General features: G+C 40.7%; 1 protein-coding gene across 5 annotated transcripts in view; it reads right to left on the bottom strand.

Moving 5' to 3' along the window:
• Positions 1-24,509, bottom strand: part of MYOF (myoferlin) — a 119,575-nt gene that overhangs the window by 18,474 nt on the left and 76,592 nt on the right. For all 5 annotated transcript variants that reach the window (XM_042457123.1, XM_042457124.1, XM_042457125.1 and 2 more), the window contains 16 exons: positions 21,383-21,489; positions 20,910-21,102; positions 19,168-19,323; positions 18,112-18,243; positions 16,985-17,148; positions 13,450-13,564; positions 12,732-12,837; positions 11,689-11,828; positions 11,371-11,544; positions 10,534-10,642; positions 8,278-8,355; positions 4,572-4,753; positions 4,315-4,473; positions 4,114-4,212; positions 2,062-2,223; positions 608-773 (listed from right to left, as the gene is read on the bottom strand). In XM_042457123.1, coding sequence (XP_042313057.1) covers positions 608-773; positions 2,062-2,223; positions 4,114-4,212; positions 4,315-4,473; positions 4,572-4,753; positions 8,278-8,355; positions 10,534-10,642; positions 11,371-11,544; positions 11,689-11,828; positions 12,732-12,837; positions 13,450-13,564; positions 16,985-17,148; positions 18,112-18,243; positions 19,168-19,323; positions 20,910-21,102; positions 21,383-21,489 — 2,242 coding nt within the window. The remainder of the gene's footprint in view (positions 1-607; positions 774-2,061; positions 2,224-4,113; positions 4,213-4,314; positions 4,474-4,571; positions 4,754-8,277; positions 8,356-10,533; positions 10,643-11,370; positions 11,545-11,688; positions 11,829-12,731; positions 12,838-13,449; positions 13,565-16,984; positions 17,149-18,111; positions 18,244-19,167; positions 19,324-20,909; positions 21,103-21,382; positions 21,490-24,509) is intronic.

Raw genomic sequence — 24,509 nt, 5'->3', positions numbered from 1 at the left:
TAAAAGCAAAACACTACATGTACTGCTACATTTTGTTGCCACACCTGTTTTTAATGACACATATCAATGAAGTGGAAGTAAAATGGCTGGACTAAGCCTAAATACCTTAAAGGCACCAGATCCTGTCTGATCATGGAAGCTAACCAGGGTCACCCCGGTTAGTACTTGGATGGAGACTGCCAACAAATACCAGGTGCTGTAGAATACATTTCATTTGAAGGAACTGGCAAAACCATCTCTGAGTATCCCTTGCCTAAGAAAACCTTATGAAATTGATAGGATCATCTTAAGGTGACAGGCAACTTGAAGGTGCATACATACAGACACCCCAGCACATGCAAAGTCTTATGTTTTTAATGTTTTTGCTGTGAGCTTTCTGTCTTTTCCCTAGGGATAAAATACTGTTTTTTTTTCCAAACTGGTGCTGCCAATCAGTAAAAGTTCACAGCTTCATAGGCTGAACATGTCTACATTTCACAAAATAATGGGTGTGCACAAAACTTCAGTTGTGTTCTTTTATTCCAAGGGGACTGATGATGGGAATGATTAAAGGTAGCAAGGTCTACGTCTGATAGGAAAAACAGCTTCACTTTTATGAGAGCTCTACCTTTCATCTGTGGGGCAACATCTTCTTTGGCAGTGTATGGATCACAGCGGAAACGTTCCAGTACATCAATGGTGCATTGCCCCACGACAGGTTTACGGCCAAATTGCCTATGGTCTATCACTTTAAGAACTAGTGATGGAGTGTACAATTCCTCTTTGGGCAATAGCTAGTTTCAAAAACAGAAGAAGACAAGACAAAAACATAATTACTTAAATTTAAAACCATAGTTCCAAAGGATCCTTTACTTTCATTTGAACTGCAGAAATACTCTTATTTGTTTTGCAGTTTTTGAATGTAGGGGTCCTTTCATACTACATAGCACTGAGTCCACTTGAATGGAGATGATCCCATCCTACAAAATCCTAGAATTTACAGTTTAGGGATGGGGTTTTAGAATTCATAGCCAGAATGCTCTAGTGTTGCACCATACTACAAATTAGACTACAGGATGCAGCTGTGACAGTTAGTGGAATCATATGTAGCAGTCACAGACAGTGGAATTCTAAAAATCAATGGGGTACATTCACAATTTATTTTCAGGAATTTGTTTCAGTCTCCCTTTCTTTTTTAGCTAGTCCAGGAGTGGAAATCACATGCCTCTCCAGACCTACCCCTCTGTGCATATATTTGGTTGCTGCATGCTAATTGATAAAAGCAAATATAGCACCCAGTGTGGATGGGAGATCTACTGGGCTGTATATACAGCACTAAACACTTTGCACATCTATCTACATGCCAGTGTTGTCTAAGTTATGTGTGTTTGGCATGTTAACACACATACCTTACCATCTCCATCCTGATGAGGATGCAAATGCATATCCACAACTGATATGTGAGCCTTTGTATATATGATTCTATAAGTAAATATTAGGTGTACACAATGCATTGAGACACAGAAATCTCTGGAAATCTCTAAAAATTAGCCCTGTGGGTAATTTCCAGGCTTAATTCATTTAGGCTGAATACTTCACCTAACATTAGCCTATATATATTTATCCTGGCCTTTCCCTTACTACAGTATCTAAAATATACTATGGCGGGTTACAGACCGCCACTAACGATGCACTCCGTGCGTGCTAGGGTTAGGAAGGGGCTTGTTAGGGTTAGGAAGAGTCGCCCCTTCCTAACTCGCCCCGGCCCCAACACGCGTGGAGCATGTCGTAAATGGTGGCGCCCATCCACATGGGCGCCACCATTTTGATGTCTTGGACGCTGTGCGTTCAGACGTGTCACGGCGGAGGTGACACCTCAAGGGCGCGCTTCGCCCCTCGCGGAGCCACTTCCGCGTTTCGAAAAGGAGCGCCATTTCAGCACTCCTTTTTCGCTGTGTCGGGAAGCCTCGCGGTATGGCCACTGGGGCTTCCCTCCACAGCGAATGGCGGCGGCGGGAAAACGGCCCCTTGAGGGCCATCTGTAACCTGCCTATAGATCTTCATTATAAGAGCATTTCATACCACTTTCATGAAAAGAACAGATCCAGGAAAATTTGGTGTCTTTTTCAGGTTTTTGATCACTACAGATTCCACCATTTCACCTCCACACTCCACAATGAGACTTGGGGATGTAACAGAAGCCATTTGATAATTTTTCATGTTGCGCAAGCCCCAGGCAAGGATCTGTGAGGAAAAAGCAACAGTCCCCAACCACAGTTAACAATATTAAAGGAAAACACAAAATCAACTCCTGAAACTACAAATGAATATTTACCGTATATACTCGTCTATAAGTCTAAAAATTTATCCCCAAAAATTGACCCCAAAATCTCAGGTCAACTTATTTATGGGTCAGCAGCTCTTTCAGATTTCCCCATGCAGTTGGAATAGCAGTTTTATTTCTCTCTTGAGCCAAGCAGAAAGTGTCCTGAGTGATTAATAGCTGTTAGACAAACAAATAGAGACCCTCTCCAACTGGTGCTGGCCATGAAGGCTGAAACCAAAGTTGAAACAAACGCTGAAGCAAAAAGCATCAATTAGAGTTTCTCTTGCTGTATGCACACATACACACACTGAAGGAGCCTCCAAGTTTTACTCTCGCCTCGACTTATCCATGGATCATGGCAAAATCTCCAAACCTGTTTTCGACTTATACATGAGATTAACTTATAGTTGAGTATATACATTATATCTCTGCAGGCGGAAAATATCAATAGACATCTTCTGCAAAATAACTCAGCCACTGTATAACTCAGCCCAAAGATTCCAATTATTTTAGTTACCCCAGTGTAAAACAGTATAATGTCAATGAAACAAAAGTTCAAATTCAGAAGAACAAATGGATTCTAAATTAATACATTAATTTGGGAGATGCATATCATAATAGTTCACTTCAAAATACAGGCCAAACAAAATTCTTCAGTATCCCTATGGATGTATTTTAATATCAAGGAATTCTGAGTAAACAATTCATACACATTCAGAAATATACACTATACCACTACATTGTCACCACGCAAAGGGCCTTCTCAATTGCGGCCTCTAAGCTCTGGAACTTGATCCCCGACAAGCTCCGCTCAATCCCCTCCCTAGCCCAATTTAAAAAAGGGCTGAAAACGTATTTGTTCAAACAGGCTTACCCCCAATAGCCCTATTATGTTCCCCTCCCCCCATTGTTAGCTTGGAAGTGTTATTGTGTATTGCTGTTGTTTTTATGCTGATATTGTAATGTTTTTATTGTACTCTTTTTATCTGTCATTGGGATGATAAATCCCACTATTGTACGCCGCCTTGAACACTGGAAAGGCGGGATAGAAATAAAAATTTTATTTATTATTATTATATTGTGTAACTGGTATATTTTGACTATATTATTCTAGACACTATTATAATAAATCCAGAATGAGTGGAAGCTCCTTTTTTGACAACAACTCCCAGCATTCTCCAAACAACATGGCAAGCTATACTATAAAAAGAAAAAGAAAAAAAACAACAACTTTTCAAAACTCTAAATTGTCCCTCCCTTCTATCAATGCAGATAAAAACAGGAAATAGAAATGAGGTAAAGGATTTATAATGAATGGTTGAAATGGGAGTGGTTTAGTGCAGGGAACCAGCGAAGCCTATAAAGGTAAGCCAATATTATCAATTCAAATATATTGAGTACTACTTAAGATTTATACAACAGTTCTATAAGAGTTCAAAATTAGAAAGTAAAGAATACTAACCAATTTGTCACACTCAACAAAAAAGTGTGTCTTGTCATATCAAGACATATCATCAAGAATATGATCAACTCCTGGGAGATTTTTCATTTCGAGGTTTTGTTGGAAAAATAAACCCTGGCTTTTTATGCAACCTGCTCCCCCCCCCCCACATTTTCCTCCCAAACAATATTCTTGAACTTGTGATCCAAAAAATAAAAACAAAAAATACTCCAACATTTCCGAGTACTGAATAGCACTTGACTTTGTACACAGAGATGTGAACTGATGGGCATAAATCCTATTAAGAATTAATAAAGTCTTTGGATTGCTTGCATTTTAAACATATACTATACAGTAGTCACAATACCTCAATAGCAGTCAGCTGAACCACAGGTCTGATTCCTTGTGGCACCATATAAAGATTTGGTGCTCTTTGTGAGGGAAGAATTGGAAGGTTGGTGCTGCCCTGTTTAGAGATACAGAGAATTCATATTAAGCCAAAAACATACACAGCTATCTTCCCATCAAGATACCCGTAAATCTAAAATATGTGCTTATTTGATGTTACCTTTTCAGTCAGTATCAGTTCAGCTGCTAAAAGGACATCTCCACAAGTCTTGCCCCCATTTATAACTGGATACCAGAGAAGCTTGGGACTGGTGTCATCATCTGGGTTGAGTTTCACCTTAGGAGAGCAAGAAGTTCTTCCAAGGAATTCATCTTTGCCCTGAACAAATGGATTAGTCCAAAATGATGTACAGGGATAGCCAACCTGCTAACCTTAACCTAAATCAAGGGAGAATTGACATAAATACTACCACCTACCACTTGATCACTGTCAAAGAGTTCAATAACCACATGAGGAGGGTTCATATATACTGTTTGGGGATCTCCATAGATTTCAATCTCATCAAATATTACAGTTTGATCCCATGTTGGGTTCAGTGTTGAGTGAATGATCTCAGTTGTTTTGCTTCGATGGAGGAATGAAACATGAGCATATGGATCTGAAAGAGCACAGAAGACGAATGTGACACACACTTATTTTACTGTTACTATTCAGCCTTCCAAAATATTTTTCTCAGTCTTCCTCTGTCTAGTATAATAAGCAGACTTACTTTTTGAGTTTTTTGTGGCTATGTCCTTTTTCACTTTTCAAGGTAGTGTTTTTGCTTTCCCCACCACCCTGAACTGTAGTATGAGAAAAATAATGTTGACTTATGTTGCAATAATTACTAGTACTTGTTCCAGAGTTACTAAAGTATATGTGGATTGTTTTGAGTGCTCAGAAGGAGCCCTTCATGAAGAGTAAAGATTTGTCAGATTCTACTAATAATAGGAGCCAGCATGGCATAGTGGTCTGACTGTTGGAACTGTGAAGGCTAGGATTTGATTCCCTGCTTGGCCATGAAACCCACTGGGGGACCTTGGAAAAGTCACACGCTCTCAGACTCAGGGTCATCATAAGTCAGAAATGACTTGAAGGCACACAACAACAACAAACTAATAATACTGATGGTGTTACTGACACCATGAACTGCTATTCCTGTCAATAAGGATACAGAACAATACTAACACTAGTACAATGTCACAAGTTAAATCAATGAATATGGAAATGTAAAGGAATGTATGGGATGATGATAAAGAAGAAAAAGAAAATGCATAATTGTTAAATGGTTAGGGATATAAATATAGCAGGATGGTCTTGTTCCACTATTCTCACACACTATAGAGACCTTCTAAATTTTAATTTTGGCTACCTAAGTGGCCACACTGGATGGAGGGTTCTGGGTATTGTAGTCTAAAAAAGGAACATTTCCAAGCTCTGAATGAGGTGGCGTGCAAGTGTTGACTTGCAAACTACAGAAGATGATACATGTCCCATAGAAAGTGACATGGCTTCTAAGTAAGGTTTCCTGAAATTAATTCAAGGTTCACTTGCCGAAGAGTAAGCAACCTTTTTCTCAAATGCCCCTTGCCTTCACATGCATTTTATTTAACATCCAGTTCTGCCTTCAGGCTACTAAATCACAGATATCACCTTTAGATCTGCAGTCTGGGGTGACAGTCTCTAAACTAATCTTTCCAAGCCATCAAGACTACCTTTCTTAACCTTTTTATGGTATGCAGTATTCTGTTGTTGTTGTTGTTTTTAAAAAAACATGCCATGAAGTTGTCAGCAAAGAGACAATGACAGTTTTGAACATGCCAATGCACAGAGGCATTGAGCTTATTCTGTGCTGAGCAGGACAATGTCTGCAATGCAGTATTATGAATCTTATCTTATGGATGGGAACACTGAAACATAACATGCAGTTTTCAGTGTTTTGGAACAAGTACATTTAAAATTGCTTCTGTACATGGTAATAACCTATTCCTGAATACCTTGAATACCTGTGGAACAACACCTAGGAACTCATAAAGTGATTGTTTGAACTGCTTCAGTTTGCCTCTTAAATAGTCAGCCTCACAAAACCTAACACTTAAATTTGGCATGAGTTGAAATCGTATTTATGGCTCTCGCTTTCTTCTGAAGTAGAGGTGAATGATTAAAGAGTTCTAGGACTACTGTTAAAAAGACCTTTAAATCACAGGGGCCTCTGAAGAAGGTCTCTGATGATGGTTATTAGCGTTTCCTGTACAAATTGCCATTACCCAGTGATGCCCATGGGCTATTTGAAAGGTTATCTGGAGGTCATCTTCACCAGCACCCTAACCAGGGATGTAAAGGGGAGTGTAACATACTTTTATTCTCTGTGTGTGTGTGTGTGTGTAGGGGGACAAGCTAAAGGGCCTTGAAATTTACCAGTAGAAGTGCTGAAAGCTGTAGTCAAATAAGTAATTTGTCCAAGCACTGTTTGCACTGAATCATCTGGTATATGAACAACTATCCTAGGTTCACACTTACAGTATTTTGAAATGTAGTCCATGTCGCCAACTATGTATTATTTTGTCTTAATGATTTATTTCACTGTGTGGGAATTTGTGTGCAATTGTATGTAACAATTACTATGAATAACTGACACACACACACACAGAAAATAAAAATAAAAAAGAAGATGGAGTGAGCACAGACTTTAAAGACTGATGAAAATGCTCACAGCATTGTTCATCACAATTTAAGCAGCATATGTTCTACATTAACATTTTACATATCCTCCATTACAGCCCCTACAATATCTTGTACATTAAATCAAAAACTTAGCATCTCCAAAAGCAATAGAAAATTGCAATCTCAGCATTAACTATCAAAATAATACTGCTGGCTACAACTTAATTCCCCATAATATTGTAGGTGTTGGCGGTGTGTGCCTTCAGGTCAAGTTATGGTAACCCTAAGATGAACCTATAACAGGGGTTTCTTGGCAAGATTTGTGCAGAGGGAGTTTGCTTTTGCCTTCCTTTGAGGCTGAGAGAGTGTGACTTGCCCAGGGTTACCTAGTGGGTTTCCACGGCTGAGAAACAATTTGAACCCTAGTGTCCAGAGTCCAATGCCCAAGCCACTATACCATACTGGCTCTCCTAATTTTGTTATAATGTAGGTATTTAATGTGGCCCTTTCTGATGCCAGATGTAGCCCTAAATAAGCTCTTAACAAAGATTGCTTCTGTTGTCTATCAATTATAGGTTATAAGCTAAGCAATCAGGACGGCTTCTTGATGGCTAAGTCAATACCAGGGAATCTCTGGTCTATTGAAACCCCACCCCATCCCATAGTCAGGATTGCCACCTTGAAATGATGGTGCCTGAATGCTTTCCTAATTTCGAACATTTGGGTGAGCCTTACTGGTTTTGGAACAGGACAGAGCATACTGTAGGTCATAGGAAACTAAGAATAAATAGAAGCCAGGGGTCCAAGAAAAGCAGGATGGAAGACTGAATGGTGAAAAAGAAATAGGTGAAGTAAATTAGGGATAGGGTAGAGCCTGAGAATGAAACTTAAGAAGCTTATCGCACACACATTTTCAGCCCAATCTGGATACGGGATGTGATCGGCTGGAACGGGGGAAAACTGGGTTTTATCACACACAAAATTGTTGCTGTGCTGCTGCCTGAAGATCACCTATTGCCCAGCTGAACTTCTGCCAGTGATTTTGGTAGAATAGAAGCTTTCCATACTACCAAAATCGGCTGGCAGAGGGCAGCTCGGGGACAGGTGGTGGTCGGGTGGCAGCACAGCAGCAATTTTGTTTGTGTTAAATCCTATTTCCCCCTGTTCTGTCCCGATCCCATCCCATGCCTGGATTGAGCTGAAAAGTGAATGCAATAAGCTCCTAAAAAAAGAACAGAAAGAAGAAGGGCATTTGACAACATACTGCAGAATTGAATCATACTGATATTTTTATACTAACTTAAAATCATCAGCCAAATCATTGGCTTTAGGTCTCTTCACTATAAAAATGGCTGAAGAAAATAGCTTAACTATCACAGTCATTAAGGTATCAGTTGCTATAGTAAAAGAACAGACTTGCTTTTCATATGTGCATGGGTCTTCTGAATTTAGTGAATTGCCATCCCCTCCCACTGTTACCTGAAAAGCTGTCTTTGTCCAAAGCTAAAAGATTTCTTGCTTGATAGACGTAACATCGAAGGTGGTAAGTGTAGACTCCTAATAAATAAAAGTCAAGTAAATGAGACAGGCATAAATGAATTAGCAACTTCATATTGGCTACTCCTCCATGTCACTTACTTCTATTCCTTCTGTTCAGCGTGTGCCTAAATCCCCCACTGCTGTTTTGTCTTATCTCTTTGCAATAGATTCTCACCTGCTTTCTGTGTATGGATTTTACCATTGATAACTTCAGTACACTGTCTAGCATACACTTGGCATTACAGGGGGCCCTTGCTACCTGCTGGGGTTTGGTCCAAAATCCACAGATGGTCAAGTCCCATTAAATATAATGGCATAGTAAAATGGTGTCCCTTATATACAGTGACAAAATCAAAGTTTGCTGTTTGGAATTTATACTTTTTTTGAATATTTTTAAGCCATGGATGGTTGAATCTGTAGGTATAGAGGGCCAACTGTATTTAATTATTATTGTTATTGTGTGCCTTCAAGTCAGTTCTGACTTATGGTGACTTTAAGGCAAACCTATCACAGGAATTTCTTGGCAGAATATGTTCAGAGGGGGTATGCCCTTGCCTTCCTCTGAGGCTGAGACAGTGTGACTTGCCCAAGAGCACCTAGTTGGTTTCCATGACCGAGCGGGGATTTGAACTTTGGTTATCTGATGTTGGCTCTTTGCTTAACTAACTATGCATCAATTTAGAAATCATACTTTTTTGTTTGTTTATTTGATTAGGCTGGGGTTCTGATTGGAAACCCAATGTCGGAGGATTATGACTGCTGCTTCTGCATCATTATCATCAGTTCTCAATCTATTCCAGTAACATTTAAATATGGTAGATCACATGCTATCCTTCATATCATTGCTACCATCCTAAATACACCCAAACATGTTTGAGCTGAGAAGCTAAGCAAGGTCTTACTTGGTTAGTACTTGGATAGGAAACCATAAGAGAATACCAGCTAACTCTAGGAAGAGCTAGGAAACAATCCTGCCTAGGCAGCTTCTCCAGTCAGAGCTGTCAATACTGGACTAGATGGATCAATGATCAGATTAAGGATTAGATGGCTTCCTATTTTCCTACGTTCCCTCATCCAAGGGCAGGAAATATTATTAAAGTAATCATATTTCTCACCTCTTCCACACAATCTTCTGTATTCTGCTTTTATCAAAGAATTGTAAATATGGTTTTGTTTGTTTTGTGGCAAAATTGGCCATTAACTGAACCTTTTGAACAACACTCCTTAAACCAGTTGGAGATATCCATGTGATGGAACAACAACTTGGGCTATCATTTCCAGCTACCATGGCCAATGACTATGAAATACAGGTTTGTTTACTTTATGGAAAATTTCACCATTAACTGAACTTGGCCTCAAACTAAAGCAGCCTTCTGACCTCGTTTCTGTGGCCAATGGCCATGTTGGCTGACAATAATGAATGCTCATGAAGAAATCTCTTAGTACTGCTGATCAGAAACATAATTTTGTTCCTGGAGCAATAGAAAGAGATTCCACCTAAACATTAGGAAGTACATACTTCCTGTTGGTAAGAGCTGTTTGACAGTGGAACACACTGCCTATGAGAGTGGTGCTGGAGTTGCCTTCTTTGGAGGTTTTTAAACAGAGGCTGGATGGCCATCTGTCTGATGTGCTTCTTGCCTGGCAGGGGGTTGGACTGGATAGCTCTTGAGGTCTCTTCCAACTCTAGGATTCTATGATTGTAAGGAAAATGTAAAGGGAAGTTAACTCCAAACCTTGTATGATATTTCAGACTAAGGATGGCAGGAGCAAATGAACACAGAAATGGAAGGTACAGTAATATCCAAAATCCACAAAACAGCAATATTTTTATCAGTCCAATCAAAATGCATAGAATACATGATGCATGCTTTTGAACCATGGCTGGCTTTGTGAATTTTAGTTATCCCAATAACGGTATCACTGTTTTATGGAGTTTGGATGTTATTGTATTTTTCTGTATTGCCAGCATGGCTAGCCCTGGATAGGATTAGAGAAACAGAAGAACACATTTGTTAAACAGTATCAAAAAGACAATTTCTGATACTTTTTACTTTGATCGTATCTAAAAGGAATGTTGGGTAACAAAACAAATAGGGGAAATTTTTTGCAAGCGTAGTTAGGTAGCAAGAACAAAAAGTCCTGTGGCACTGTAAAGAGGAATATTGCCTAATAATGAATTTTGTATGAACTTACTGTCAAAGTAGCAAGAAACTATTGGAGTGTTTGCACCAAATACATGTGTTGCTGAATCTTTGCCCTTCTCAGAAGCCTTGTCTCCATCATCGATGCTTGTATCTGCTCCCTAAGATTACATGTGAATATAATTTATTGTTTATTAAACATCTAAAATTGCACATTGATTACACACAAAACAATCCCTATTGTTTTGCAATCAGGCTTACAGTCTAAAAATGACATATTACAGAAGAGGGAAAGGGGGGGAGAAGAAAAGGGGTGCTATACCATGTGTTTAACATCACATGTAGTTTGGCCCTTGGGTGGTTGTAAATTAGAGTTAAAAAACATTTGGCCAGCCAAATGTTCCCAGCATGGGCAGTTGTATGAAAAAACTGGAGTTTTAGGCCTTACTATATGGAAGGTCAGAATTTTGCACCCCTGTTGTAAATGTTTATGCTTTAATACTGAAATACAGAAAATTAAAATTCTAAAATCTAGAGACTCTGTTTTACATAAGAGTCTACATTCTCATGTGTTTGATGCTATGATGTGAAAGCGTCAGTTGTTTTAACTGCCACCACACAAATAGAATAAACATAATCCCACACTTTACAGCCTCACTGACATATTAGCTTTCAATTATTTTGTAAGGATTGGTGGAAAACTTCAATCTGTAACACCAGCATTTTTCCTAACAGGAGTCAGGCCCATGTACATGTTTAACATTTTGTTGACACTTTCACACAAAGTGCTAAGCGATCAATAAATTTCACTTCAAGCCTTTTCAAGAACCACTTGTTTATTAAAACTTAACTCTGAGAATACAACCTAAGGCTAGCTGTTTGTACTTACAAGAGCCCCTTCAAGCTTAAAGATGGCTGCTGCACCATGTGTGTCAGCAGGAGCCATTTTTCTCCTCCAGCGCCTACGGCGGAAAGTATCAGAACTGCGTTGCTTCCAGTGAAACTTCCACCCAATTAAAGATGCAAATTCCCATCCTTCTTGATCTTCATAGGATGTGGCTCCCTAAGAAACAATCACAGAAACACAACTCACATCTGTCAAATTGAAGATATAATCAACTTTTAATTTTTTTATTTTTCAGCTTTACATTATTTTCCACCCCCACTCCATTATTTTGAAACAAATGTTGAAGTTTGGTTGTCTTACCCTTGATGAAGTTGTTTGGTTTGGATCTTTTCTCCGTTTTCGAACAAGTCTCCTTCTTCTATGTGTATGATACATTTTCTCTGCTGCACCCCATGACTTTGGCTTATTGTCTGGAGGAATGGTAATTCCATATTCCCAGCCTAAAACAACACAGGTGAAATATACATTACTTAACATAAGTGGACTCTGCCTCAATGACAAACATAGTGGCTGTTTATCCTACCTCTAAGTATCATAATTTCAGAGACACAAATAGTTGAATCTTTGCACAGTGTATTTCCTCACTAGACCCATTCTTTAAATAGGTACTAACATTCCTCTCAGTCTTATATGCTTATGCTCTCGACATTTCTTAGGCAACTCAGAGAAATAGTTCCTAAAATACTTTGATTAGGAACCATGCCATAATCATCATTCCCTGTTTGTTTGGTCTATGATGTTTAGGCTTACCCAAACTGTACATCTGTCATCATTTCAGACAACAAGGCCAGACCTATCTGAAGGTTAGGCAAGTACAATTCATAATTTGTGGACACATTTGCCTTATGTTAAGAGCTTGCACAGCTTCATGTTAAATCTTAACGTAGGGATGGGAAACTGTGGAAAGGATTGCATTAGCTCGTCAAGAGATCTTAGAGGGCTGCACCCTGCCCATGTTTTTTGCCTTCAAACACCTATTAGGGGAAATTGGCAGCATTTTCACCATGTTATTTTTTAAACAATAGAAAGTGAGAAGAAGTCACTTCTTGTTTCAAAAAGGCTCCTCTTGACCAGTATGGGGGGCAAAATGTGGTGAAAATGTCCTCAACGTTTTACATCCACTAGAAGTCATTTTAGAGCAAAAACATTTTAATTGCCATTTTTTTATCCTGAGGGATCAGGTGGCCTCCAAAGGGAGTAGAAATACCCTTCACACCCTCAGAGAGCATTTGGTCATGTTTCCTTAAGGGAGATTAAAAACAAGTTTTGACCCTTGGGGGAATGTTCTGGGACCACATGTGGCCTGTGGATCACACTTTGCCAACCCTCGTCTTAATTCTTACCCTTTTCATCCACTGCTCGATTGATGTCATACACCCAAGCATCATCATCCCACATCCAGCCAGGGGGGCAGGTTATTTCACTTGGTGGTGCTGCTTTTTCTCCATTCTTTGAAACAGAAGATATATAACAAAGATTGCACTTCTTCAAAAGATACAAGAGCTGTATACATTGTAAAGCCTAATTCTAATCATAATTAATTCAAAATAAGATAAAAAATCATTGTGGTACCTTACACTTGGCACTAGTAGTGTTATACAACAGAAGCTAATCAACACTACAATTAAAACTTAGTGGTGACTTGTGCAAGTGAAAATACACTTCAACAGAACAAGGAAACTCCTGTCAAATTGTCCCAAATTGTCAAATAGTTCCTGCAGCAGAGCTTGGAAAGTAACATTTAAATAATAGTTACAGTCATAGTATCAAGATTCCAAAATCAAATTAATATTTTTGAAAGTGAATCTTTGCTTTCCCATTGTTCAAAAGTATCAAAAAGCTTAATTTAGTTACTAAAAACAACAGCAACAGTGCTACAAGCTGCTGGACTGTGGTACAAAACGCACTCTTTTTGTCAAACTCACCAACCATAAGAGAGCATAAAGAAGCCAAGAATGGAGGTGTCTCAATTTATCCAGAGGGTATGTACTGTATTGCAGACATACCTAACAAAAAGTTGCAATAGTTTTAAGATCATTGATCCAGAAAAACAATTCTCACCACATCTGTATAACTCTCTTCAGCTGCTTTCCATTCTCCTCCAGGATAGCGGCTCTCATTTTGATACACTTCATCAGTAAACTCAGTATGTCCAGCATCTGCTTCCGTCAACAAACTATGAAACCAAAAAGAGATTTTTAGTGCTCAGTATCGTACACTGACATATCACCGATTTAGTACCATCCCTTATGGTTACTTCCTTATTCAACAGAAAGGTATGTATAAAAGTTGACACATTATACATCTGGGAAATCTGGCACCAAAGAATTGATGTTCTGAAATGAAAAAGCAACCAGCACTTCAATGCATTATATACTTTTCTACTGTTATGAAACCAACTCTATCACAGTCAGTAATAACAGGTGTGTGTGTGTGTGTGTGTGTGTGTGTGTGTATGCATGCATGCCTTTGGAGTCAACATGGTGTAGTGGTTTGAGACAGGACTACAACTCTGGAGACCAGGTTTGAAACCCTGCTCAGCCATCGAAACCCACCGGGTGACCGTCATTCCCTCTCAGCCTCAAACGATGTGATAGTGGTGACTTGTGCAAGTGAAAATACACTTCAACATAAGTTGGAAACAACTTGCCATAAGTTGGAAACAACTTGAAGGCATACAACAACAACAACAACCACCAAGTACGCCCCTTCAAGTTGTCTGTCAATCTATTATGACACCATGACTTTCACTGTGTTTTGTAACTTAGGCAAAGAATACTAGAGGTCATTTTGCCAGTTCCTTCTTCTGAAACTGTCTACAGCACCTGTGCTATAGTTACAGTGTGCTTTATAAATCTGACATAAATACACAAATGCTAAGAACAAGAAAACTCCAAATATGTTTGCCCTTTTCATATATGATCTTTTAAACAAAAAAACAAAACCCTGAAAATATGTATTATTTCTGTTGTGTGCCTTCAAGTGGTTTCTGATTTATGTATAAAATGATACTGAAAATACTAAATCGGCTGATAGCTGGTACTGCTAAGAACATCTTTCTGTTTTATACTGCCACCTACTGAGCAAATTCCATTTTGTACATTATCTTCTGTTCAATGCAAGGTGATGCATATCACCTCAGCAGTTGTTCTCCTGAGTTTATTGGCCTTTGAAAAATAAACTTAACAGCCTTTTTAAAGGCAAATGAATATTCTGGTCCATATACATTTTGGGTCTGCAATGCAAACCTGCAGACTTTAAACTCTATATGTGGAAAATGTCTTATAACTTATATAAATACACACAGGATTCTAAACTGTCGCTGATTTTGATTTGAAGCCAAAGCAATTTAAGCAGTCTGAGTGCAAGATTACAGTCAATTATTCCTGTGGCATTACTTCCTTCCTCACCCATGTTTATTTCCTGCTGTGGAAATTAGGAGAGACATATACAAACAAAGCTAAAGGTATCATAGTTGTTTGTACATGTGTGATATTTATCTCTGAATAACTGAGTACTGTACAACTCCCATATCCACAAGGAGTCCATTCTTGGCAGACACAAAACATGGAGATTAGCGAAATCTATTGAAATGAATGACATCCAGTGGAAGTAGACCATAGAAAAGGCTAGGAAGGTATTATTTCTAGGTATATCTAGATTCAGCAGTGCCACTCTATGGTCAACGTCTTCTGGAAGTCATTCATTTTGATAGTATTCAGTAATCTCCATAGTTTCATATTTCCATGGTAAGCCTGGGAGCTTACCATGAGGATATGGGGGCCATACTGTACTCAGATCCTCCCATATCCCAGATTGTTTTCAGCCATCAAGTCATCTCTTAACCTGGCTGTTACTGGCATCTTGATCCTGACCAGATGTGGCTAGGAAGGCATTTGAATCAGGCTGGGCCTTTCTTCAAGCAACAGTCACTCTTTAGCCATTTCCCCCAGATCAGTGTTTTGCACTGCACTTCCCAGCTTTCCTTGACAGGACTTGCAGAAATTGTAGTCTAATACATTTGGGAAAGGTACCATTTGGGGGAAAGCTGGTTTTGACTGGGACTGTTAAACTGCTAAACTTAGGCTCTATGAAAGAGTTGCTCCTTTGCTGTGCTGTCTGTACGTTGCCCAACTCCTTGTTACATTTTCCTTTTGGCTCATGCCTGGGGACTTATTCTGCCTACTTTCCACAGTCCTGGATAAAATGCATAACTCTCAGTTCCTCACATGCTTCTTAAATGTGTTCGTTCCTTCCACTGCTTTTCTGTTTAAGAGTTAGCATAATGTAATGCTAAGATTGTTGGATTTGCAGATTTGCTCAACCACAGACCTTAATAGATGAGCAAATTATTTCTCATTCAGCCTAGTCATCTTACAAGGTTGTTGTGAGTATGAAAGTAGGAGGTGTGATTGCTACTCTAAACTCCTTGAAGGAAGGATATCATTGCTGCTCTAAATTCCTTGAAGGAAGGATAGAGGAAAAATTACAATACAGAAGGAAGGATGTTGCTTCAAGAGGTCCTTTTCATCAGCCACTCCCAGGCTCTGGAATGACCTGCCGGACAAGATCCGCCATATTACCACCTTGGACGCCTTTAAGAAGGCTATTAAAACAGATCTGTTCTGGCAGGCCTTTCCAGACTAGTGACTTGCCTCCCCCTTACACTTACCCTTACCTTTATTCTTACCCCCAAACCATTGTGTGCAACACCGGAACTGGAACTGACTTATTGTCCTCATCCTACCCCCCTTCTAGAAGATGATTCATTTCTTGCCCGAATCTGTCTGAATTTTTTTATTGTATTTGTGTTGGAATGTTTTAAAGTTTTTACCAGTTTATTTCTTTTTAGGGGTTGTTCTGATTTAATGACTGGGGTGTGTGTTGAGGGTTTAAGGGGTTTTAATTGTATTTTTATACTGTTGTTATTTTATATTCATAGTGTTGCAATGCACTTTGATTCCCTGAGAAAAAGTGGAATATTATTATTATTATTATTATTATTATTATTCAAGCATTAATTAAAATTTTACTGAGATAGTTTAGTTGGAAAGGCATATGATCTGGATACATTTTGCCCCTTCTATTTTCATCCACTTTTATAAGCATCCTGTATTAAAATTACTTCCAGCCTGATAGTAAACCAATGGTATCAGAAAAAAATGATGTGGTATATATGTCTGGTATATGACATGTCCAGTTTAAGTAAGGAAGGGTGGGGCACATCCAGGAACTGGGCAGGGAGAGAGCCAGGAAACAACTGTACAAAAGCCTCTTAAGATTCAGTTTTTGGTAAGATGGAACAATAAATATAGTGAGAAACTAGAAACTACCAAATATGTTTTATGTATTAATAAAATCCAGTGTCAATATAGCCTAAGGATGTATTTCCTCTGTGAGTATACTAATGTTGATCATATAAATGGGTTCACAGGGGAGTTTTTAATGGACCTGTTGTACAATAAAATGCAATATTTAATGGCTCTCTTCTCTTTCTGCAGAAATGTTGAAATTTTCTCAATGAGAAATTATATAAGCCACCCATGTCCCCTCCCTTTGTTACATGACAGAAGGATCAAAACAAAACAGAACAAACCTTCTTTCAGGATCAACAAACCACTCGCCTTCCCATTCCCAGCCTTTGGGGGGCAAAAAATACTCTCTTTTCAATTTAATTTTTCCTGTGACATCAGAAAACTTATGACGGCCAACGAGTCCTGAAGTCCCCCATTTCCCAAACATCAGTGCCTGATTTTCATACTGTCAAAAAGAAGAATGAAGTAACTTTAAAGAGTGAACAAAAGTTTTATACTTTCAACTTTTCACTGACATCTAACTAAAAACGTATGTGAATTTGCCTTACATTCAATTGGGCCAATAATCTTACACTGATTGAGTCTCTCTTATCTGAAATGCTTGGGGCCAGAAGTGTTTTTGGAGTTCACATTTTTCTTTATATTTTGGATTATTTGCATATACTTAATAAGGTATCTTGGAGAGGGGTCTCAAGTCTAAACACAAAATTCATTTATGTTTCATATACACATATGAAGGTAATTTTATGCATATTTTAAATAATTCTGTGCATTAAACAAAGTTTGTGTACACAATGAACCATCAGAAAGCAATTGTGTCACTACCTCAGCCCCTCGTATGGACAATGTTTTGGATTTGGAAATATTTCAGATTTTGAAATTCCAGATAGTGGGAGACTTAAACTGTACTCATTTATACTCATTTTAACTCATTGTTGTGTTTGATAGGTTTTTAGCTTTTTTAAAATATGTATTTTGTTTTCATCCATTTAAACTGTTGTTTTAATGCTGTGTGTGCTTTGATCTTTTTGATACAGGGCAGGGTAGATTTTTTAAAAATAATAATGGAGTAAAAAAAAACAGGTGACATGTACTTGATCTAGTGGACACAGGAGCCAAAGTGACTTAAATTCACCCGTTTCCCCCTTTTCACATGCAGTTTCACCTATTTTCTGCATTTGTATACATAATTTATGAACCCAGAACTAGATTATAAAATTCAAGGAAGCATTTAGTCCTGGTGACATCTGACCTCTGATCCATATGTTAATTTAGGAGACAATTTGCTTAAAAATGTAAGAGTGTGTGTGTGTGTGTGTGTGTGTGTGTGTGGGGAGGGAAATCTCCAGCATTCCCAATTGCAAAATTCAGGTTATAAAAATAATAAAATAATCATCAGGATACTTACCATTTCAGCAAAAACACTGAAAGTCCCTTCTGCAAAGCTGTTAAACTTTTTTTCTACTGCGCTTAAGCCGAGCCAAAAGTTAATTCGCAACTGTACAGGTATTTTGGTCCCATTGTTTTTGTCCTGTGGGTACTAAAGCACATAAAAAAGGAAAAGGAAAGACCAGCTGACCTCTAATGTGACAAATACCAATAAAACATGTACAATAGAAATGTGCATGACTTCAGCCTCAAGTGACAGTTTATTGACATGTATGGGCCTACCTAGCATTTTTGTGCACTGGAAGCTAATTCAAAATAGTAGCCAAAAGCATTTCAAATTAAGCAGTGACCTACAACAACTTCTGAACAAATTCTAACTAGAACATTGCCCTGGATTTGCCAACATCCAGGAAACAAACACAAGTAGATTGTTAATTCTTTTCCTGTTTTTCTGTTCCTAGCGCTTGCGCAACAATGTGTTCAACCCTGTCCAATTTTTAGAACTTGGAGAACTCATTCTTAATGTTTCCTTGTAGTAACAGACTTGGATATCCACAGTATCGCTCCTAATACTAATAACACTTGTGTCACCCACCCAGTCTAATAAAAATTGGAAGCACACTTCAATCTTACCCTGAGAAATTTACATTATAGAGTAGAAGGTGAGGAATATGTGCTCTAAAAGTGGTTCTAAGGAGATCATTTTTCTGAGGATGTGTCTCAGAGATTCCCTTCCTTTGATTTAAATCACATGCCTTTTACATTGCAAGTAGACTCAAAAAAATGTAGTGAAGTTCCAAATCTGAGAATATCCATATAGGTAGGTATGCGTGTTCATATATGTATATGCCTTCAAGTCGCCTGTTGACTTATGATAAACCCATGAATTTGATAGGGCTTTCTTAGGGAACTCAAGAGGTACTTTTGCCATTTCCTCCTTCTGAAATAAAGCCTAGAGTACCTGGTATTTGTTGATGGTTTCCCATCTAAGTATTAACCAGGGCTGACCCTGCTTAGCTTCCAAGATCAGACAGGATTTGGTGCCTTTGCAGTATTTAGGGCTATATTAGGTTACCTTTAAAAAGATGGTTTGTGTTTTTCCACAATATTTTCCAGAGCCTCCAGGACAGGTGGTGGAATAGAAAACTTCATGTGCAGGAACACGTGCATAGGCAAGCCTCTTCTCTCCCCGGATCATCCAGATGATCACATCAGGCATGCTATTTTGTGGCTTTTGTTTTCCATCAGGGAAAGAACAAAGATTTTATAAAAACAGTAACATTTTCTGTTAATAATCAGTATCATTCTCTAGTATCACAAAAGGCTACCACCACCAAAGCTCTACCTATAATTTGTTTCTTCTGCCTTATTTTATATACCAGGAACAGACCCATGAAATATCTCCTGAAGACGTATGTGGTATCACACTTTGGAGTTTATCACACAGGAGGAATTTTTCTTAATTTTGAATGAAAAGAAAGTGGGGCCAGAACGCATTCACGTGAATTTGCTAGTTTAGCAAAGTTACATGTACTCGAATTGCGTTCAAACTGACTTCCCATTGCCTGAAAATAGCTTGCCATTGCGCAAAATTGTGTGTGGTAGTCTATCACGCAATAACATGAAACCCCATGATCACGTTCAGCTTGCCATTGGATTATACTTCCGATTTCCCTTGTCTAATAAACTCCTTCCTAAAGGGTACCACAAATGTGTTCACATATGCACACACCCTTATCCACATACTGCCTTTTTCTAGTCTGATTCCCTCCTTCATCCTCTTTAATGATCTGAGTTCTTGCTTTCATTCTTGTTCCCTTACCTCAGGCAAACAACCACTTTAGCACAAGAGGGAGGCTTCACACCCTACCTTTTAGCAGTGCTTTACTGAGCCAGTGAGAAATTGACCATGAGAAGGAGGAGGAAGATTGCAGTAGCAGCCACAGTCCCTCACAGTCCCAGCTGCCAGAATAACTCTGGGTGGATGTAGTAAGAACTACTGTCTTATCAGTCAAACTCACCTATGGCTGGAGATCATCCCAAATTCAGCGGCCAGGCATAGCAGTACAAATGGGAAATAGCTGAGGCAGGGTGGGGGCCGATAGGCAAGGACAGAAAATTGCTGGTAATGGCAGGGAATCACAGGGGGCTGCCTCTGTCAGTCTGCTCCCTGTCACTACCAATTCCCATTTGTGGAAAACAGTCATCCCTCCGTATACACAGATGCTTTATGTACGGATTCAACCATCTGCATTTGAAAATATTCCAAATCTCCCACCCTCCCCACAAATCTTTGGAGAAATGCATTAAAAACTCATAATCTTCCCACCATGAAGAAAATATTTGAATTAATTTACTCTTCTTTGCAAGAATATGACTGAAATACATCAAGATTTACCTCCTTCATTTACATGAATGAACATATGTAGATAGATCCAGCACTATCAATAAATCTTATTCAGGCATTATTTACTAGGTTGAAACCAATTTGCAGAGGAGAAGGCCCCATCCTCTTCTTCTGTTACTTTCCTCACATGCAAAGTGATAGGTAGGAAGAGAAGTTCCTGGTCACACAGAGACTTTCCATGCAAGCAAGGTCCCTTATTTTCCATTACCTTTGCTCATGTGGAGAACCTTCATGTGAACAGAAACCTCCTCTTCAGACTTATCACTTTCCACATGAAGAAAGGGATAATGGAGGAAACCCAAGTCTACTCCTTTTTCAATTGCTGACTCCATTTCAGTAAATAATGACTGAATGGGACTATAGATTTACATCCAGATACACACAGAAAGCAAGAGAGACAGAGAACAAACCTCTTCAGATAGTTGTATTATTTTTTCCAACCAATCTTCAATTTCTGTCAGGGTGGCCTTCACATCTGTGGCTTCATTCCTCATCTTTGCTGCTGCCTCTTGAATCTGGCTGAGCGATTTGAGCCGCAATTTGCGGATCTGTGTGTCAAGGACTGTGACATTGTGCTTGCCTTCCAGGTGAGGCAATTCCTTACTGAAAGAAGAGACAAATCCCAGTATTATTTAGGAACATCATCCAATTGTTTGTGACAATTGATATGGTATCAGGCCTCAATTTCCTAACAACATCCCAGGCACTAGCTAATAGGCACTACATTGCTCAAACCAGGGGACTCTGGAAGTGGAGGTCAGGAAACCTGCTCTCCTGGCAAATGTGACACTTCACAAGAAAAAGAAAAGGCTGGTTTAGTCTTTGTGAGTGACAATACTGCACTTTTGGCAGTTGAAAAGAGATATACTCAGGGAAAACCTACCTCAGGTCCTCCATGAGTTCATCAATTAGCTTCAGCCATATCTCAATCAACTGGTTTTCTGCCATCTTTTCCTGTATTCCTGATTTTAAAGTGGCTATGTTTGTTTGCTGTGGATTTAAAAAAATGGATCTGCCATAGTACCATGTTATTTGGATTCATTTCTCATTATTATTTGCTTATAGAAAAATTATTTATAAAGGACTACCATGCACACATACAAGAAGACATCATAATCTTTCCGATATAATGAACAATTCCCCGTAGTCACATATGTACAGGTTGCTTACCTGTAACGGTGTTTCTTCGAGTGGTCATCTGCGAATACATATAAATGGGTTTCACTGCGCCTGCGCAGTGCTGCTCGGAACCTACTGGAATCACTGTGCAGAGCTCACTCTGCACAAATTGCAACTTTTTGGCGGTAACTCCGCCCACCCGTTATAAGGCCCCTGCCTTCCCGCTCTTTCCCCAGTTCCGCAATTTTTCCGCCAAGCAGGCGATGGAAAGAGAGCCAATGTGAGCAGGACACTGAGGGGACGGACGGGTGGGATTTGTATGTATTCGCAGATGACCACTCGAAGAAACACCGTTACAGGTAAGCAACCTGTACTTCTTCTTCGTGGTCTCTGCGAATCATACAAATGGGTTTAGACTGACAAGCTCAGGTATGAGGCGGAGGGAGTGTCCTGAAACCAAGGCTATGGTAAACCAAAGGTATATTTATTACAATAAACACCTTGAACCATAAAAGGAGTCAGTCTTTTTGTTCATGCACAGATCAAATAGCAATAACTCTGCTAAACCTGAGAAGGGAACAGAGGTCATGCAAGACCGATCCTATAGGACTTGTGCAGATCAACATTCAACAGTGTAACAGTGTAAACTGTATAATACAAAAACATCAGTAGTGCAACTAATGCAACCCTGAGACTAACACAGCCCTCCCGAAAGCTGCGTCTCGGATGGCCCTGGTGTCCAACCTATAGTGCTTAATAAAGGTTAGAGGTTGGGACCAAACAGCTGCCTTGCAGACATCCTCCAGAGGGATCCCAGACAGGAATGCAGAGGATGCTGCCATCGCCCTTGTGGAGTGGGACCGCACCCTGCCAGGGAGCGGTTTGCCCAGAAGTTCATAGCAGAGGTGGATGGTGCTAGCCACCCATTTGGAGAACCTCTGCGTAGACACAGGCAACCCCTTCTTTGGTTCCGAGTAGCATTGGAAAAGTCTCTCGGACCGACTGGAGGCAGCAGTTCTGTCCAGGTAAAACGCAAGCGCCCTCCTGACATCAAGAGAGTGCAAGCGTCGCTCTTCATCCGACGTCGGATCGGATGCCAGAGTGGGCAACACAATGTCCTGGCACATGTGGAAGGAAGACACAACCTTAGGCAGGAAGGTAATGTCTGTACGGAGGACCACCTTGTCCTTGTGGAACCTTAGGAATGGTTGGTCCCTCCGTAAGGCACAGAGTTCGCCCGCACGGCGGGCAGAGGTGATGGCCACAAGGAAAGCGGTTTTCCAAGTCAACAGTCTCAAGTCCGCTGTGGCCATTGGTTCAAAGGGCTTGGATTGGAGAGCGGACAGTACCGACTCCAAATTCCAAGCCGGCGTTGGTACCAACACAGGAGGATATAGGTTGGCACAACCTTTTAGGAACCCTTTCACCAAAGGGTCCTTGAAAAAAGACACCCTCCCCCCGAACTGATATTTGGCACAAATGGCAGACAGGTAGCATTTGATGGATGTGAGGGCCAGCCCCCCATCCAAAAGCGCCATCAAAAACTCCAGCACCACTGGAGTGGACACCTGTGCAGGAGACAAGCCCTTTTGGTCTAGGAAGAGGCAAAATCTCCTCCATTTCAGGGCATAAGAGCGCTGGGTGGAAGGTTTTCTGGCAGCCAGGATCACCGTCCTCACCGACTCCGGCAAAGCGGTTAGGGCCGGATCCTCCAGGCCACCAGCGGCAGGCTCTCGATGTCCGGGTGGAGAATTCGTCCGTCCTGGGTCGACAGCAGGTCCGGACGTGGGTCGAGACGGAGGAAGCATCTCCCGGAGAGGTGGAGAAGGGATGCGAACCACGGTTGTCTCGGCCACCACGGGGTGATCAGGATCGCATGGGAGCGGTCCGTTGTCATCTTGGACACCACCCTGATGATGAGAGGGAACGGAGGGAAAGCGTAGAGGAGCTCCCCCGTCCAGAGGAAAGCGAATGCGTCTCCGAGGGATCCGTCGAATCGCTTTCTGGAGCAGAACTGGGGACAGTGGCAGTTCCATCTGGTCGCGAAGAGATCGATCCGGGGGGTTCCCCACCGATCGAAGAGGTCGCTGACCGTCTCGGGATGAAGCCTCCACTCGTGGCACATCGTTGGAGATCTGCTGAGGCGGTCTGCCAGGTCGTTGTCCTCTCCGGGAAGGTGAATCGCCTGGAGGAGTATGCGCCTCTGAATGCACCAGTCCCAGATGCGGAGCGTGAGGTCGAGCAGGGTCCTGGACCTGGTGCCACCTTGTTTGTTGATGTAGTACATCACGGTGGTGTTGTCCGTCCTGAGGAGGACCACTCTCCCTGCGACAGCGTACTCGAACGCCCTCAAGGCCTTCTCCACTGCGAGCATCTCTAAGGCGTTGATGTGGAGGAGTTTGTCTGGTGCGGACCACCTGTCCTTGACGACAAGGTCGAGCAGGTGGGCACCCCATCCCTCCAGGGATGCATCGGTTGTCAGCGTCAGTTGTGTCTGGGGCTGATGGAAAGGCATCCCGGTACAGACGTTGGAGGTGTGTAGCCACCATCTGAGGGAAGCGGCTATAGGTCTGGGTACCGTGAGCCACTTTGAAGGCGGGTCCTCTAGCGGAGAGAAGACGGAGAGGAACCAGGATTGGAGCGGACGAAGACGCAGTCTTGCCCAGGGGGTGACGAATGTCGTCGATGCCATGTGGCCCAGGGCGACTTGGACATCTCTGGCTCTTACCCTTCTGTGGGAGATACAAGGCCTGAGGGATGCCGTCAGGGCCCGAAAGCGGTCCGGAGGGAGAAAGGCTAGGCAGTTCTCGGAGTCGAGGATGGCCCCGATGAACTTGACCTGTCTGGTCGGCGTGAAGTGGGACTTTTCCCTGTTGACCACCAGCCCGAGG

This window comes from Sceloporus undulatus, chromosome 3, assembly GCF_019175285.1.
Source record: "Sceloporus undulatus isolate JIND9_A2432 ecotype Alabama chromosome 3, SceUnd_v1.1, whole genome shotgun sequence".
Taxonomy (NCBI): Eukaryota; Metazoa; Chordata; class Lepidosauria; order Squamata; family Phrynosomatidae; genus Sceloporus; species Sceloporus undulatus.
Note: the sequence above shows the minus strand (reverse complement) of the source record. Positions and strands in the feature narration are given on the sequence as shown.